The 15997-nt window shown below is 45.9% G+C and overlaps 1 protein-coding gene across 1 annotated transcript in view; it reads left to right on the top strand.

The window, feature by feature from the left end:
* LOC142572523 (uncharacterized) overlaps positions 1-1723 on the top strand; it is a 48836-nt gene extending 47113 nt beyond the window's left edge. The window contains exon 3 of the mRNA XM_075681693.1: positions 169-1723. Coding sequence (XP_075537808.1) covers positions 169-454 — 286 coding nt within the window. The 3' untranslated portion in view covers positions 455-1723. The remainder of the gene's footprint in view (positions 1-168) is intronic.
* Positions 1724-15997: the final 14274 nt, after the last annotated feature.

The following is a 15997-nucleotide window of genomic DNA, read 5'->3' on the forward strand; positions in this document are numbered from 1 at the left end:
AATAAGAATACGAAGCCTACAAGTTTACAAGAACGCGCAAGCACCGCGCGTCCTTTACAATTTGACTCCTGCGCTCCGCGGTGTAATATCTGCAATGACCGCCAGCAATCCCAGTCGTCCGCTGTCCTTACACTGTTGGCGCAACTCTCTCCCTCTGTATGACTGCAGGATGGATCCGTACAGATTCGGCTTCACCACAGATCGCTACGGCCGGGGCTTCGGATACAGCTGCAAGGATGTGTTCGAGTGCCAGGCGCTCAAAGAGAAGCAGGAGCTTGCCGCCGACAGCTACCGCGCCTTCTCTCCCCAGAACTTCGCCGTGCCACCACCGCTGGCCGCATACCGCGAGCCGCCGATGGCCGAGAGGCGACCGTCGGGACACCAGCGGGGCGGCGCTCCGCCTGCGCGCTTTGCGCCTGCACCGAGGCTGCCCCCAGTGTCGCCCTACTGGTGATCGAGAATCTCTCGCTCATTGTGGCCGAAGGGAAGGGAATAAAGGCAGGGAGGCAGTCCCTACACAGGGGAAGGAGCGAAAAGGAAAAAACGAAGGCGATGCGAGACCAAGATGCGCGCTCGCGTGAATTAGCGCTTACCACGAAGTCGCAAGGTGGTAGCACAGACCACTTGCTATGGAATGGCCGCAGCGCTCCTCGGATTGCTTACTACGGTGAACTTTCGAATTGATGGTCTCGAAATCTTGCGTTGCGCGAAAGTTCTGTCATCTTCCCTAAATAGGACCACGCGGAGAGTCGTGACATGGCACGTAGACCCCGACGAAGTCTAGGCAGTGGTTACACGAATTGGGATTACTCACCAAAGAACCAAAGCTCCGTGCCGCGTCCTGTACAGACGCGACTCCGAGAAATTTCTACAGAGAACAGGAGTACAAAGAACGGGCAAACGAATTCCAAAGCACTTACGAACACAACGGCAAGAACCGATTGAAGGAAGTCTAGGCCGGAATACGAGGCCTCAGAAAAAAAATGTGCCCTCTAAAACTCGAACGTCTGGACGCGCTGCAGAAAGCAAGTGCCGATATCAGGAAATCCCCGACAGCAAGGGATTGCGCCAGTTTCTTTCGCTTGAGGTAGCTCCACTTCTGCGCGTAATTGGCAGTAAGGCCCAGCCGAGAAAGTGGCGCAAGACGATTCCCACCGTAAGTTTACGAAGTTGTTGCATTTGTCGCTCATCGCCGTCTGGAAAGAAGCTCCATCGGGTGTATGGGGCTGGTTTAATTTCTCCTTTCGCAGAACATGCCCTTTGGTCATCCGCTAAACCTAGCGGCGTGTCTGTGAGCTTACCGAGAAAAGCAGCGTCGTAAGACTAAGCTTTTCAAGTGCCGTCGTCCATGCGAGGAGCACGTTTGCGCATCAGTTCACCCTAAATATGAGCTATCGCTTCGTTCCCGACCAGTCTGCGCCGTGACGAATCTAGGCCGCAGACTAACGTATGCACGGGCTTAAGAAGGGTGGTCTTAAATATACGCCGCACAATACAATCGCTACTTAAGTTTGAAAAGTATATACCAAAGCGGAACGCTATAATCTCCGGCGAAATCAGATAAGTGTAGGAAATCGCAGTGTATACGTATACAGGCTGGCTTTGTGCCTGCGCTTTCGCAGTTTTATAATGCAGCTCCCGATTTCAATGTTTCCGTAGCGCAATAATTAGTGGAAGATGAGTCGTTTTTTTTTTCTTTTTAATAAAGGCGCCGCCACTCTGACTGTTGTCTCCATTGGACCTCTTATGCATTTTACATGTGACAGAAAACAACGTCGGGCGAGCTTTTCTTGTCGCCTCTGCGGTGGACGAGCCACAGTGGACATGCGTATTTGTTTATTTGAATATACTGCCAATCCCCAAGGTGTCATAGCAGGTAGGCACATATAGAGGACAATTATTACTAAGAGTACCAATTAAACTGAGGAAGAACAATACAATCAATGACAAGTGGGATGAAATAGCAAGCGCATTTAAGTAAAATAAGCTGCGGCCAATGTCAAAACAATAAAAAATAATAAAAGCAAACTGGTAGAATGATAAATGACATTTTGAGTGGGTATAAAATTATGCCACCAGCGAGAAAATGAAAAAAAAAATTTTAAAAAGATTCAGCATGATTAAGACTGTATTCTGAATCGTAGAACTCTAGAGAAACAGAACGGCGTACTACAGCACCTATATTAGAGAGGGTTAAAATATCAGAAAGACCGTACGAATGCAGTTCTATAATGAGTGACTGGTAGAAGGCAAAAACGATCTCACGGTTTAAGTAATTCGCTTTCAATCGCACAAAACAGCGTCAGTGGTGCACATTCGGTAGCATACTGAAGAAAGCTATTCCATCCTCCCAGAGTTATTGGGAAAAGGGGGGTGTTCGAAACAATCGGTACTGAAGGTGTGTTCGACGAGTACGTGCGAATGCGTATGTCTCGTTGCACGCATATGTAAGGCGAACATGCAGTTTGTCACGACATTATTTACTTGGGTACTCGCGAGTACGCACATAAACGTCAGCGCCAAAATGAGTAGTGACTCTGACATCACTTTCTGCTCGGAATGACGGCTCGTACACTTCACGTATCGTCTCTTACGTACTTGCTTTATTACGCAAGTAAATAACGATAATGATCAATCAATCAAAGGAATTTATTAAAGCGCCCAGGAACAACCTCGAGGGACTTGGTGCTGGCGCACTCGACAAAACAATGCACATGAAGAACAATGCAAGCTCACACACACACATAAAAAAATAATTTCGCGAATACAGATTTTAAAAGAGCATAAAATGTATGCACGAAGAGAATACAAAGCAAAAGTAGAGAAACAGAAAAAAGGATTACAGAATGACGGAACACACAACAGATATGAGTTTTTTTTCAGTTATTGAAACCCTCTGCAACTCTTTTCAGTAAAATAGCAAAATTAGGCATTAAGATATCCAGGCACTCTGAATGGATGTTATATGTCGCCTACACATAGAGGGCCACAAAAATCTAAAGGCTGAAAGGCGCGCTGTTTACTTAATAATAATAATAATAATAATAATAATAATAATAATAATAATAATAATAATAATAATAATAATAATAATAATAATAATAATAATAATAATAATAATAATATCTTTATTGCCATAAGAAATATACAGAGTTATCATCACGCCTATCTAAGCCTACAAGGGCTTGTGGGACATGGCCCTGCTGATTTGGTAAGGCAATACATTAAAATAGGAAAACAATGGCATATCAAAGGATAATAAGGCTGTTACGTTAAGCGCGCGACATTATATTTTGCTGCGCAAATTTATTACAGCCGTACCTAGAGTTCAAGCTTACATAAAACGAACAAAACAAAACAGACAAACCAAACGCAAGAATTCAAATCTTTGAAACAATTTCCACATAAATATTACATGAGGTAAGAAGGCAAACCTAATGTGAATATGGAACATGTTTAACCTACAAAGCGCGGATCATCTTTTTCAGTTATATTTTCGAAATTGCTGTGAAAATGTCCTCTGGCAGATTCTTAAACAGCTCAGGAACGTACACACATCGCCGGGCCCCGCCGTATGTCGTTGCGGAACAAGGCACAGTGAAACGCAAGCCCGAACGGAGCATGCGTGCAGGTTTATGCCGAATTTTGAAATCCGAGTCCCAGAAATGACGTAACACCACTGTTTCAACAAACAACGAGCGGAATGAAGGAAAACCTACGGCGGTAAATATGTTTCAAGATGAAAGCAGATGGCGAGTTATACGCTACACTTTGGAGCATGTTTTTTTAAAAGAGCGTCCCCCCGGCTCTCCCAACGCGCAGAACAGAAGGCGAAAATTGTGATGCCATTCCTTAATATTCCGTACGCAAGAGCGTGCACAATTGTTTTTTTTACCTGAAAATGAACTATACATTTACAGTGATAAAGTACTCAGGCAAGACTTCGGAGTTTACTACATAAATACGCTAAATGTGTTTCCCACGACAGGCTTGAGTAAAAAAATACACCCATGTAGTTTATTGACTGCACATATTCCACTGAAGTACAACTACATGGCGAACAAATCTTCTTGTGCAAATAGATATGTTCATCTATCGACGTCATCTTCAAGGGATTTCTGAAACAAATCAGCTTTGCTCTTGAATTATTGATTACGAGAAAGTTTTTAGAAAACCAATCAATTACGTTATAGATATCGTTTTGTAGCGTATTGACTGCCAATTTGTAGTATGAATGCTTTGCTAGTAGAACGGTGTCATCAGCGTATTGAAAAAGTGTGCATGTTGAAACAGTGGACGCAAGGTCATTCATGAAAATATTAAACAGTTGCGGGGTTATGATAGACCCTTGAGGGCCGTACTCCAGCTTTAATAGGCAAAATAGAGCTAGAGTGATTGCCTAATACTATTGTTTTCGATCTGTTCGACAGATAACTTATAAGGATGTCATGAAATGGTCCCCGGAAGCCCAATAAATTTAATTTCTTCAACAGAATGTCATGGTTAACTGTCTCAAAGGATTTACTGACATCTAGGAATAATGCAATGCTTAACAAATTTTAGTCGAACGCGGAAAAAATTCATCAGAAAAGGATTCTAAAAGTAAGGTAGTACCTTTACCGGTGACAAAACCAAACTGATGAGGAGACAAAATCGAGAACTTGTTAATGAAGGAAAGCATTATTTCCGAGAGAAAGTTTCCTAACACTTGGGACAGTATAGGCAAAATATATATAGGTCTATAGTTTTCAATCACATCCTTTTTTCCTCCTTTGTGAAGTGGCTGGACTAAAGCAGTTTTTAGTCCTTCAGTGATAGAAGAATCGTCCAGAAACCCGTTACGCATAAAAATAAGGATGCTTGACAGCGTTTCAAAGTTTCTTTGGAGCATGCGCGCTGAAAAGCCAGCAAGACCGGGTGGTTTGTTCTGTCTGAAGCTGCAAATGATCCACCGTAAATCAAGTTCCGACAACTTCGGCAGGAAGGCGGAGGCAGGTACAGATTTTCGGAGCCTGCAGTCCAGCGCATGTCCTTGATCTGCTCCGTCAGACGAACGAGCAAAATGACGGTTAAATATATTAGCCGTTGTTGCGGGGTCATTCGAAAAGGAATGAATGGCAAATCTCAAGTCTGCTTTACCTCGAAGGTGATTTATTAAAGACCAAGGCTAGATTACATTGATGTAAAATATACTGCCGTTCTGCCGATCTAACAAGGGCGACTACCCTGTTTCTAGCTGCTGTGTACTCTGCGCGAAGTTTTACATTTTGGGGGGAACGTTTCGAACGTTTCCACAACGCATCTCTTTCCGCTATAGCGCGAATTACGTTAGCATTTATTCAGTTATGATTTTTCGGTGTTTCCTTGTTACAGTTTTTTTGCCAAGTTTTCAAATATTTGTATTTGTTCACAAAAGCAGTCTAGATATGTGTACTTTGAGTTCATTAATGTAGACCAATCAAATGCCCTGATTATGGCATCCAGCTTACGCTGGTCTATTATAGAAATCTTGACAACGTTGCTTGGCGAGTCCTCTGCGCAAGCGCGTGTTGCTATTGTGGTTGACGACACAAAGTGGCAAGCCACAAAATAATAATGTGCCAAACGTTGTTTTATCACACATTAATCTAAAGAATAAGTTGAAGTACTAACCAAAATATGATCTACGCATGAACTGACTACATGCGCATTTACCTGGTCTTCTCTGGTTGAAATGTTTATAGTATTTTCAATACCGCGGGAAGCTAAAAGGGAGAAGCAGTCCGCTACCGCACCCTTTGTGTGACAAATAGCGTTCATGTTGAAGTCTCCAGCTAGGCATATTAAATCCACCGGGTTTAATCGCTGTAAGAAGGCTTCCGATTCTGTTAAAAAGCGTCTGACACTATTTGAAGGGGGACGATAAAATGCGAATACAGATAGCAGGAACCGCCCCTGAGCCACTTTGATAGAAAGACATTCCGCAAAAGTGAATGAAAGATCAATGTGTGACACGCCATACACGTTTCTGACGAAAAAAGCAATCCCTCCTCCTCACCAATGTGATCGCGTCACAAAGTGCACTTGATAACCGTGCAGGGCAAACGTATCCAGGCCTTTATCTGCGACGTTAATTTCTGTAATAACAAACAAATCCACAAAACTAAGTGTTGAAGTGGCAATAATTTTAAATTCGTCCCAGTATTTCCGTAAGCTTGTAGTGTTAAGATCAATAATTAGGAAGTCACCTTTCAACTTGTGACTGCAGCTATCACAGAAGGACTGAAATTCAAGAAACTCTTGGCAGGGGCTTGCCATTATGTAAGATACTCTTTGCAACGTCTGCTAGCATGTTGATTCGAATCAGAGCCGAGGATTCATCTTTCATTTGCGAACATTTTGCCGGCTTTGACCCAAGTGAACTTGTTTCCCTTTTCTTTGGCTGCTGTCCTTACTTGCCAAAACAAAACCCGATTTTGCTTGGTTAGATTTCATTGAAAAATAGTTTTGGCAGCTTACTTGGAACTCCCGCAGCTTGCCATGAACCTGGAACCACCTTTTCTTAGCCGTAACAGACGTGAAGCGCACCAGGACTGTGGGAATCGAGTCGCATTTTCCTTGTAAGCGATGAACGGCCACACATCTGATAGGGTAAAATCCGCCAATCTCCGTTTATCAACGAGCTGCTCCAATGTCTTCTTCAAGTCTTCGTGATCTTGAAGAAGACCGTGAATTTCCGGATTAGCATTGCGGCTATACTGCTCACTGTCATTTTGAACATCGTGCAGACGCTGAAGCTGCTCTGCCTGCATTTGCACTGTAGAAGATAGCGGCAATCTCAGATTCGTATTTTGTATTTTGAGCCTTGAATTCGTTTAGCTGGGTGATAATTTAAATTAAAATTTTATTTCATTATTATTAAATTATGGGCTTTTACGTGCCGAAACCACTTTCTGATTATGAGGCATGCCGTAGTGGGGAACGCCGGAAATTTTGACCACCTGGTGCACCTAAATCTAAGTACACAGGTGTTTTCGCATTTCGCCCCCATCTAAATGCGGCCGCCGTGGCTGGGATTCAATCCCGCGACCTCGTGCTTAGCAGCCCATCGCCATAGCCACTAAGCAACCACGGCGGGTTTGGGGGATAACCGAGTCGTACTTATTCGACATAAATATCACCCCTTCCTCTAGATGGTCAACAGACTGAGTTAATTTGGAAAAATTTTCTTTGAGGCCTAGAAGTGTGTCCAGTTTTTGAGTCAGGAATGGTAAGCAGAGAAGTCTCTCTTATGCCCTTGAACTGAGCCGCCAGTGACCCATTCGGTATCGCGTTTTCCGCCACATGAGAAATATCAGACTGTGAAGTGGAATCAGTCCGGCTCTTTATAATTCTACAGGTATTGCGAACCCAAGCTTCTCTTTTAGACAACCCCATTGTGATGAGCGTATTTTAGGCAATACCAGAGCAAGATTTGCCTAAATGATGGGAAAGGTTACAGCTTGAACACTGTATTAACTTTCCGTCAGTGGGCAGCTGTTTATGACACACAATGAAATTACCATCATCACCAGACATGGTGAATTCAGGAGGTAGCAACAAAACTGCAATCAACAACCAAAATTGCAGTCGGCGGTGATACAACCAACAAAAAAAGTAATAGAGTCGCAACACTCTACCTGTTAAAAAATGAGGTGTCAGCGTTGGCCGAGGGTATCGCTGCCAACTGCAAGGAATCGTGGGCGTCCAGCCAAATTATATAGGTGCCCCTCTGCCAGAGCTTCCAGGTGAGTAGGCGATTGTCGCTCAGTCCAGAAACTAGCAACCCAGTCCTGGTGTAGCACAATGATGGGCCGGTCCTGCGACGCTTTACGAGAATCCCGGAATTCAGGAGTAGCAGCGAGGGAGGAAGCTTGAAGAATTGGCAAACCAGTTGCAGTGCAGCCCCAACACTTTCCCGCGGCACACCTGTAATCTGTTGAAAAACGAGTTGTCAGCGTTGGCCGAGGGTATCGCCGCCAACTGCCTATGACAGTAAAGATATTATTATTATTATTATTATTATTATTATTATTATTATTATTATTATTATTATTATTATTATTATTATTATTATTATTATTATTATTATTATTATTATTATTATGAGCGCTTACAGCTCGCAGAAAGCCAGTGAAGCGGCGATACATGCCAGCACCGCTGGAGCGAAACAAGGACGCGCACCGACGGCTTCGCCGCAGCTACACCGGGCTTTAGTCAACGCTGTGCACGTCCGGCCTCTGTGCCAACATACGAGATGAGCCCCACAGGAAAGCGTCGGCGTTTGTGCCGGGAGGCTACTTTCGCGCATTGATTTTGAGTATAGCAGGTGCAAGTACTTGCTGATAGGTTCTGCATACTGTTTTAAGAATTCGTTCGGAATTCCATCAGGGCCGCTGCATTTTTTACGTCGATATTTAATAAGATAGAAAATGTACCAGTTTCGGAAATAGTTGGAGAGCCAGCTAGTTTTCTCTGTTGAAAACCAAAGGCAAATGGACATGGTTATGCTGGAACATCTACATCACGCGTAAACACCGACTGAAAGTAGTTATTAAAACCATCTGCGGTGTCTTTATTTTCCACAGGGGATGTTACACGGGCGCTGTTTTGAGAGTGAATGTTATGCCAAAATTTATGGGGGGAGTCCATGATGAAATGTTTTAATGTGGTGCTACTGAAGTGCTCTTTAGCGCCCCGAATTTTGCGTTTTAATAAAGTTGTGAGAGAATTTAAACGCGAGCAATAATCAGATTTCACGCATGATTTTTTAAAGTTTTTCTTACCTTCTTGATTCTACGCTTTAAGTGAATTATTTCGCGCGTAATCCACAGATTGTGTTTTCTCGTCACCTTTTCTATTTTCGGAACGAAACAGCTAATGCAGTACATAATATGTGCGCGAAATTTCAGCCAGGCATCGTCAATGTGACTGCTCGTCCGTACAAAAATCACAGAAGTCATGGTATTCATTGGTAACATACGTCACGATATGCATAATTGTCGGTCCATAGGTATCTAAAGGCACTCAGACCACATAACGACACAGCGCATGGTATTGAACGGCGTCTTTGATTTTCCTGTATTACCGCTATACGCCCGCCATTATTGGGCCACCGGGTATGGGCCCATTCTTGGCCAATACACCAGAATGAGTGTGCGGCACTATATGCCACTGTGAGATAAGGGGAGCCCTAAACGCATTCAGATATGTGGGGCACCCGCACCCACACAGCTCTCATTGGCGTTCTGCCCTCGACAAGCATCGCGCAGAGACAGCTAACAGCTACAGACGACGAGGCTGAGCACGTGACATGCCCCTGTGCTGCTGCATCGCGAAATCAAATAAACTTCGAGTTATTTAGACTATAACGTTGCATTCGATCTAAGTGTAATCTCTCTTGCTCTCTCCTTTTTTTCTTTTACCTTGCACGAATTGCTGCTTGTGCATGGTAAAAAGAAATGTAGATAAAGACGGTTCGCGAAGATAAACTAACTTTGTGTTTCTCTTTTACGCATGATATAATACCGTTCAGTCCTGTTTGCAGTTCCTCGACTCAGAGCGTGCATGATGTTTTCGGACAGAACGGTTCCCGTCCACGCGGAAATCTCGTGAGACGCATTCCCTCTAACGAGAAATTTTCTCCCTAATGGAAGCACTGTCCTCCCGTCATGAACAAGTACGCAAGCTCTCCTGGTGTTTTTTTTCTTCCTTGTAAGCAATAACTCTAACGGCCAGTAATATAAATGAAAGAAATAGTGCCTAAATTGCTTCGAAATCCCGGTTCTGGTTCTCGTTAACATAACGTAATGACTAGGGGATAAGTGGACGCGGTGACAAAAGGGGAAAGCACGAATTGAAGACAACTTCATTAAGCGGCGACGCTTAAAGAAATCCGCAACGAGAAAACGCGATTGTCGCGTGACCTGCTGGAAACACTTAGTAATTAAACCAAGCTGCGGAGGCATGCCCTCGAGCGCGAGCGAGCCAGACTGATTCGCCGCCCCGAATCCGTGAAGCTCGAGAAAACGGATGGAAAGGTAAGCAGGCGAGGTAGCTCGGAAAAGAAAATTCACGCAGGAAGTCCTATGGGAGTTGTCTAAGCATGCGCAAGCATTGTGCCACTTGCTCATCTGCGCGCATCCCTGTGTCATTATCAATGTAGTGAAACTTGATCTAGCCAGTACAAACGACGCGTTGCGGCAACACGAACTGCTGCAGGTGGCGGCACAAGATGCGCTGATGACGTCGTTCCGATCATTATAAGCCGTTATCGCTCTTTAGCGCCTTATCCCTCCGCGTCGAACCGTCATCCAACGGGAACAACCGTACTCCGGTGGCGGCTGCGGTTGGCGCGGGCGCTCGGACCCCATATTGAAAGCGATCTGCGATGAGGACAGAGTGCGCCGAGTGCTGATAGCTTCGTGTGTGCTGTGTTCTCGCCACTCAGTTCGCGTTAAAGCGAGAGAGGCAACACGAACGTCAATTCGCTCGCTGCTGAGGGCCCCATCTTGAAAGTGATCGCCTTACGTGACGGATGGACGGACGGTCGGACAGACGGTTTTTTTTTTCGTTGATTAGGAATGGAAATGCTTACGCATTTAAAAAGGTGTGCGGTGCGCTCCCGTCTACGGTCTCAGTTGCGGTTTCTAGAAGCAGTACGGCCTTCAGATAAACGCACACATGCATCAAGGTATGGGGACCGGCCGCCGGCTTCAGGGCACGCATGCAAACACGGAGGCGTACGCTCTGGTACGCTAGCAGAAAATGCTCACGTTGGCGTCTGCTCACGTTGGCGAAGCAGTAACCGCGCTCGCAGGAGAGCAAAGCTTGCTGCGCCAGCGAGCATGCACTCGCGGCGAAACCTAAACGCACACGCAGGACACAACTTGGAGCGCATAGGAGCAGAGCGAGAGCGGAAGGAGGGCGTGGGCTCGTGGCTCAACCGCAGAGTGGAGGACGCGAACAGCTCGGCCGCTCATTGCGTGCACGGGTGCGTGCTAGCGAGCCCAGTAACGATGTCGGCGGCTGTCTGCGCCGCACGGGCTCGCTTTAATGCATCGCGGTTACGATGGCTGGTGTGCTACGCACAACGGGCGTTTTAATTCCGACAGGAATGCTACAACCGTGATCCCGCAGGGGTTTCCGTGCCCCGGTACTTTTCTGCTAGCTTTTTGTTTTTCCTGTGGAGCAGCAAATGGAAAGGAAGACGAGAAGTTCTTCCATATGTCGCACTTTCCTGATTTGCTGCGCGGCACAAGAAGAGTACAACGAACAGCGCTGTTTCGTCCCGAATTCCGTGGAAGTGGCATTGGCGCCAATTCCAACACTGTCAATCTAGACGTGTTGATGCATTTCGTTGTCCCCCTCATGACTGATTGGGAGCCCGATGAGTGGGGTAGTAATGCCTTCCAGCTGACTTCCTTGCGTGCGTGCCGCAGGTGACATGTCTGAAGATTAGGTTTGGAAGGAAAGCCGAACGACCCCACATTGCAATTCTGCTTTAGATTAGCTAAGAAAATTTTAAAAAGACGTTGAGGTCGGGGAGGAAGGCTTGGCGCATTATGTGACGCCGTGGACAACGGCACTCTGGCTGCGCGTGCGCACTTGCGTGCGTGCGAGCTGGACATTTTACTTAGTACCTCGAAAATAAAATGGCACGCAGTGCCAGCTGCCGTTTTCCTCGTGCTGGGCAAAGCGACGCGTTCACCCCCGTCGGGCAGAGACAAGCTTGAGTGAGCGCATACGCACACTAACATCCGTGGGCGGCAAGAAAAACGAAGCGGAAAGAAGAAGAGCAACAGAAACAGGCGGCGCCTGGGTGTCGGAGCCATTTGCATAGAGAGCTATCGATCTCCGCGCTTCCAAAGTACAACACGCCCGCCATCAACAAAAACAAAGCGCTCCCCCAATTCCCTCCACCCGCTTCCTCCTGCGTGCCCTCATCCCACTTCCTTGCTCGATACTCCTGTTTTCGGTGTGGCCTGGCAAAGCCAAAGCGCTGCATTCTGCATTCATGCGTCGAAGCTCCTGCGGAAACAAAAACAAGTTCATCTCTCACCGAGAAAGAAGGACGGCGTAAATAACCAAGAAGCGGCACAAACAGTCGCGCGGTCTTTTTCCAACTCTATGGCTCCCGAACGACAGGAGGAAAGAAACGTGTAAAACGCTGGTCTTAAATCTCGGCGGCGGCCGCAGTTGTTGCTGCTCGTTTCTGGTCGACCGACGGCTGTTTGTCGGAGTCACTATACCGACTCTGCCGGACCCGTGCCAAGTTTGCCCCGCCGCCCTTCGTTTTCCTCCACTTGGTCGGTGCTGCAGAACCGAAGATGCGTTGCTCCCGCCTTCATTTTCTCTGAGCGGGACGGCACACTATTTTCGCGCAGCGGCTTAAACACAAATCTCCTGGGTCACACCAAAGCTCACGAGCCCACTGGGTTCAGCTTCCTCGGGGCGAATTAACGACTGCGCTGGTCGCGCACAGAGGCCGCTGCTTACGGAATAGAGGGCTGTGTACTGTCTAAGTTCACGTTTCTTTTCTCTCTCTCTCTCTCTCTCTCTCATTTGTACCTTCATGGCGTGCAGAAAAGAAGAAAAAAAGAATCGTTCCATGGCGTGCCCAACGTTGAACAAAGACTGTGGCTTCAGATATGCCCTGGCCTAATCCTTAAAACTTGTCACGGAACCAAGGAACCAGCGCTGCTCCTGTGCTCTTCCTTGTCCGTGTGTTTTTTGGCGTCGTTTAATATGAATGAACCGTCATTCGAATGCAGTAAAAGAAAATATAATTGCGTTAGATGTAAAGGTTTAATTAATAAGAAATTCCGCACCCAAGTAACAATCACGGTGTATCCAGACCTTGTGGCAGTGCTTCTCTGTCACCCATGCCCCTCTGTAGGTCAGGAGAGCGCGAAGAGACGTTCTTTTTTTGTCAGCGCGAATATTGTTTGCAGCGTGCCTGACGTTCACGACCACCATTGGGATATTCGCTTTTATTCTTTATTGGTAATTTCCTCTTCACCTTTCATAATCTGTATTCAGCTTTCTTGCAAAATTTTCGGCCTTAATTCAAGCTTTCAGTGAGTTAAATCATTCAGGATTCTGCATTGGTCGTCAGTGATCCTTTGTCTTTGCACGTCCCTCACTGGTTCTGATGATGAATGTGGTGTTTTGTGGCGCAAGGGCCAAATGTGGCCAAGAAGCGCCAGGCCGGTGGTAATGCGTTCGCAATGGAGCTATGAATAACGAAGGGCAGATGTTACGGTGGCTGTAACGGGGCCTAAAAACAGTCGCTCTAAAGTGCATAAAACCTATACAATATAAAACTATGCCGATAGTTAATGGGCTGTACAATGGACACGAAATACACATTGTGAAACAATGACGATTTAGTGAAATGTCTCACAGATATACTTTTTGCCATAAGCACTACTGCCTTAACAGAGTCCTTGGGATGCAAGGGCCTGTAGGCATGTGCTATGCTAGACTACCATCACAGCGGCATCCTCTAGAAAGAGGATGTGCTATGACTTTCTGGGGCTAAAAACTAGCAAGTCGACATCGTTCAAGAAACCCAGAACTGCTTGGTGTCAAACAACGGTTCTTCACCAAGAAACATTGCTGGATGGAGAGGGGTGTGCAGGCGATATACAAGAGGAAAATGTCTCTTTCTCTCAGCTTCGGCTTCCCGACACTCCAGGAGGATGTGGAGAACGGTCAGCCTCTCACCACATCTACCACACGTTGGAGGCTCATTTCCGGACAGTAAAAAATTGTGGGCGTCATAGGTGTGTCCTATCCTGAGTCGACAGAACAGGACATCAGTTCGTCGTGTTTTCGTTTTCGGGGGCCAGAAACCTAACTTTGGCTTAATCAAGTGAAGCTTATTCGTAGTTTCCATGGCCCACAAGCGTTGCCAGTGGCCTCGCAGATTCTTCCGTAAGAGAGGCTTCAAATCTGTGACAGGGACAGCAGCCGTAGGAATAATAGCTTGCGAGGTGATTGATGTAGTCATTTCGTCAGCTAGTACATTCCCCTCGATGCCTCTATGGCCAGGTACCCAGCATATAATGACATGCTGGTTAGACATATACGCTCAACAGAGAATGGAATAGAGCTCAGTAAGTACGGGGTTTCTGTGTTTACAGAGTGACTTCAAGGCTTTTACGACGCTTAAGGAGTCTGTAAATATAACTGTTTTTTGAGGATTTGATTTTCTGATATGTTTCACAGCCGACAATAGTTCATGGGCCTCAGCCGTAAATATACTTGTTTCAGGGGGCAGTACACCGGATTCCGAGAAGGATGGACCAATGGCTGCGTAGGACACCCCTGCATGCGACTTAGAAGCGTCTGTGTAAAACTCTGTGCACGAGTACTTGTACTGGAGCTCCAAGAAATGCATTTTGATATGTGTCTCTGGCGCATGTTTAGTGACCTCTACAAAGGATGTGTCACACTCTATCAGCTGCCACTGCCATGGCGCTAAAAGTTTCGCTGGAGCCATAAGACAATGTTCAAGCACCGGAACACCCATTTCCTCACTGAGGTTCCTTGCACGCAAAGAGAACGGTCTTCTCGTTGCAGGTCGGTTATTGAAGAGTATGGCATCGGTCATATCGTTTATGCATGAATAAGAGGGGTGTTCGCGGCTAGAATTTACTTTGAGGAAATATGTAAAGCTGCTATATGACCTCTGAAAATGGAGTGACCATACATTTGCTTCTGCATAAAGGCTTTGTACAGGGCTTGTCCTGAAGGCTCCGGTCGCGAGGCAGATTCCTAAATGATGGACAGGATCCAACATTTTTAAAGCACTTGGTGTCGCGGACTGATATACTATAGCGCCATAGTCGAGACGTGAGCCGACAAGACACCTATACAAGTTCAAAAGACATTTCCTGTCACTGCACCATGTTGTACTTGATAGAAGTTTCAATAAGTTCATTGTTTTGAGGCACTTAGCCTTCAAGTATATAATATGCGGGATGAATTTCCGTTTCGAATCCAGTATGATGCCGAGAAACTTGTGCTCGGCGCTTACAGGTAATCTGCTACCAGAGAGCTCAATAGCAGGACGTGGTACTATTCCTCTCTTATTCGTGAAAAGAACGCAGCTACTTTTCTGTGGGCTCAACCTGAAACCGTTTTCGTCAGCCCATTTTGCCACTTTATTTAAGGCATGCTGCACATGTCGTTCGCAGATAGTTAAGTTGCATGATTTAAAACCAAGCTACACGTCATCTACATATACAGAGTATGACATCGTTCATGGGATAGCCATGCCCAAAGAATTCATTTTCACAATAAAGAGTGTGCAGCTTAGCACACCACCTTGTGGAACACCAGTTTCCTGCGTGAAAGACCTTGACAAGGCATGGCCCACCCTAACACGAAATGTGTGGTTAGAAAGGTAACTTTCAATGACACTTAACATACTCCCGCGGATACCCATAGCGGAAAGGTCTCGAATAATACCGAAGCGCCATGTGGTGTCGTATGCTTTCTCCAAATCAAGAAGTACGGAGAGAAAAAACTGCTTGTGTATGAAGGCATCCCTTATATTTGCCTCAATGCGGACAAGCTGGTCTGCGGTCGACCTGCCTTCTCTGAAACCACACTGGTAAGGATCTAGTAGTCTATTGCTCTCAAGGATATAGAGTAGGTACTGGTTTATCATCTTTTCAAAGAGCTTGCAGAAACAGCTTGTCAAAGCGATAGGCCCGTAACTACTAGGTAAGGACGGGTCCTTACCTTGTTTGAGTATGGGTATTATTACAGCTTCTTTCCAAGAAGATGGAATATACCCAGCGGCCCACATGACATTAAGAAGTGAGAGGAGTGTTTTCTGTGTTTCAGGATGCAGGTACTTGATCATTTCATAAATGATACGGTCACCACCTGGTGCTGAGCTGTTGCAACAAGCAAGAGAAGTTTTGAGCTCAGCTAAACTGAACGGGCGATTGTAATCTTCATTTTT

Source organism: Dermacentor variabilis, chromosome 1 (genome assembly GCF_050947875.1).
Source record: "Dermacentor variabilis isolate Ectoservices chromosome 1, ASM5094787v1, whole genome shotgun sequence".
Classification (NCBI taxonomy): Eukaryota; Metazoa; Arthropoda; class Arachnida; order Ixodida; family Ixodidae; genus Dermacentor; species Dermacentor variabilis.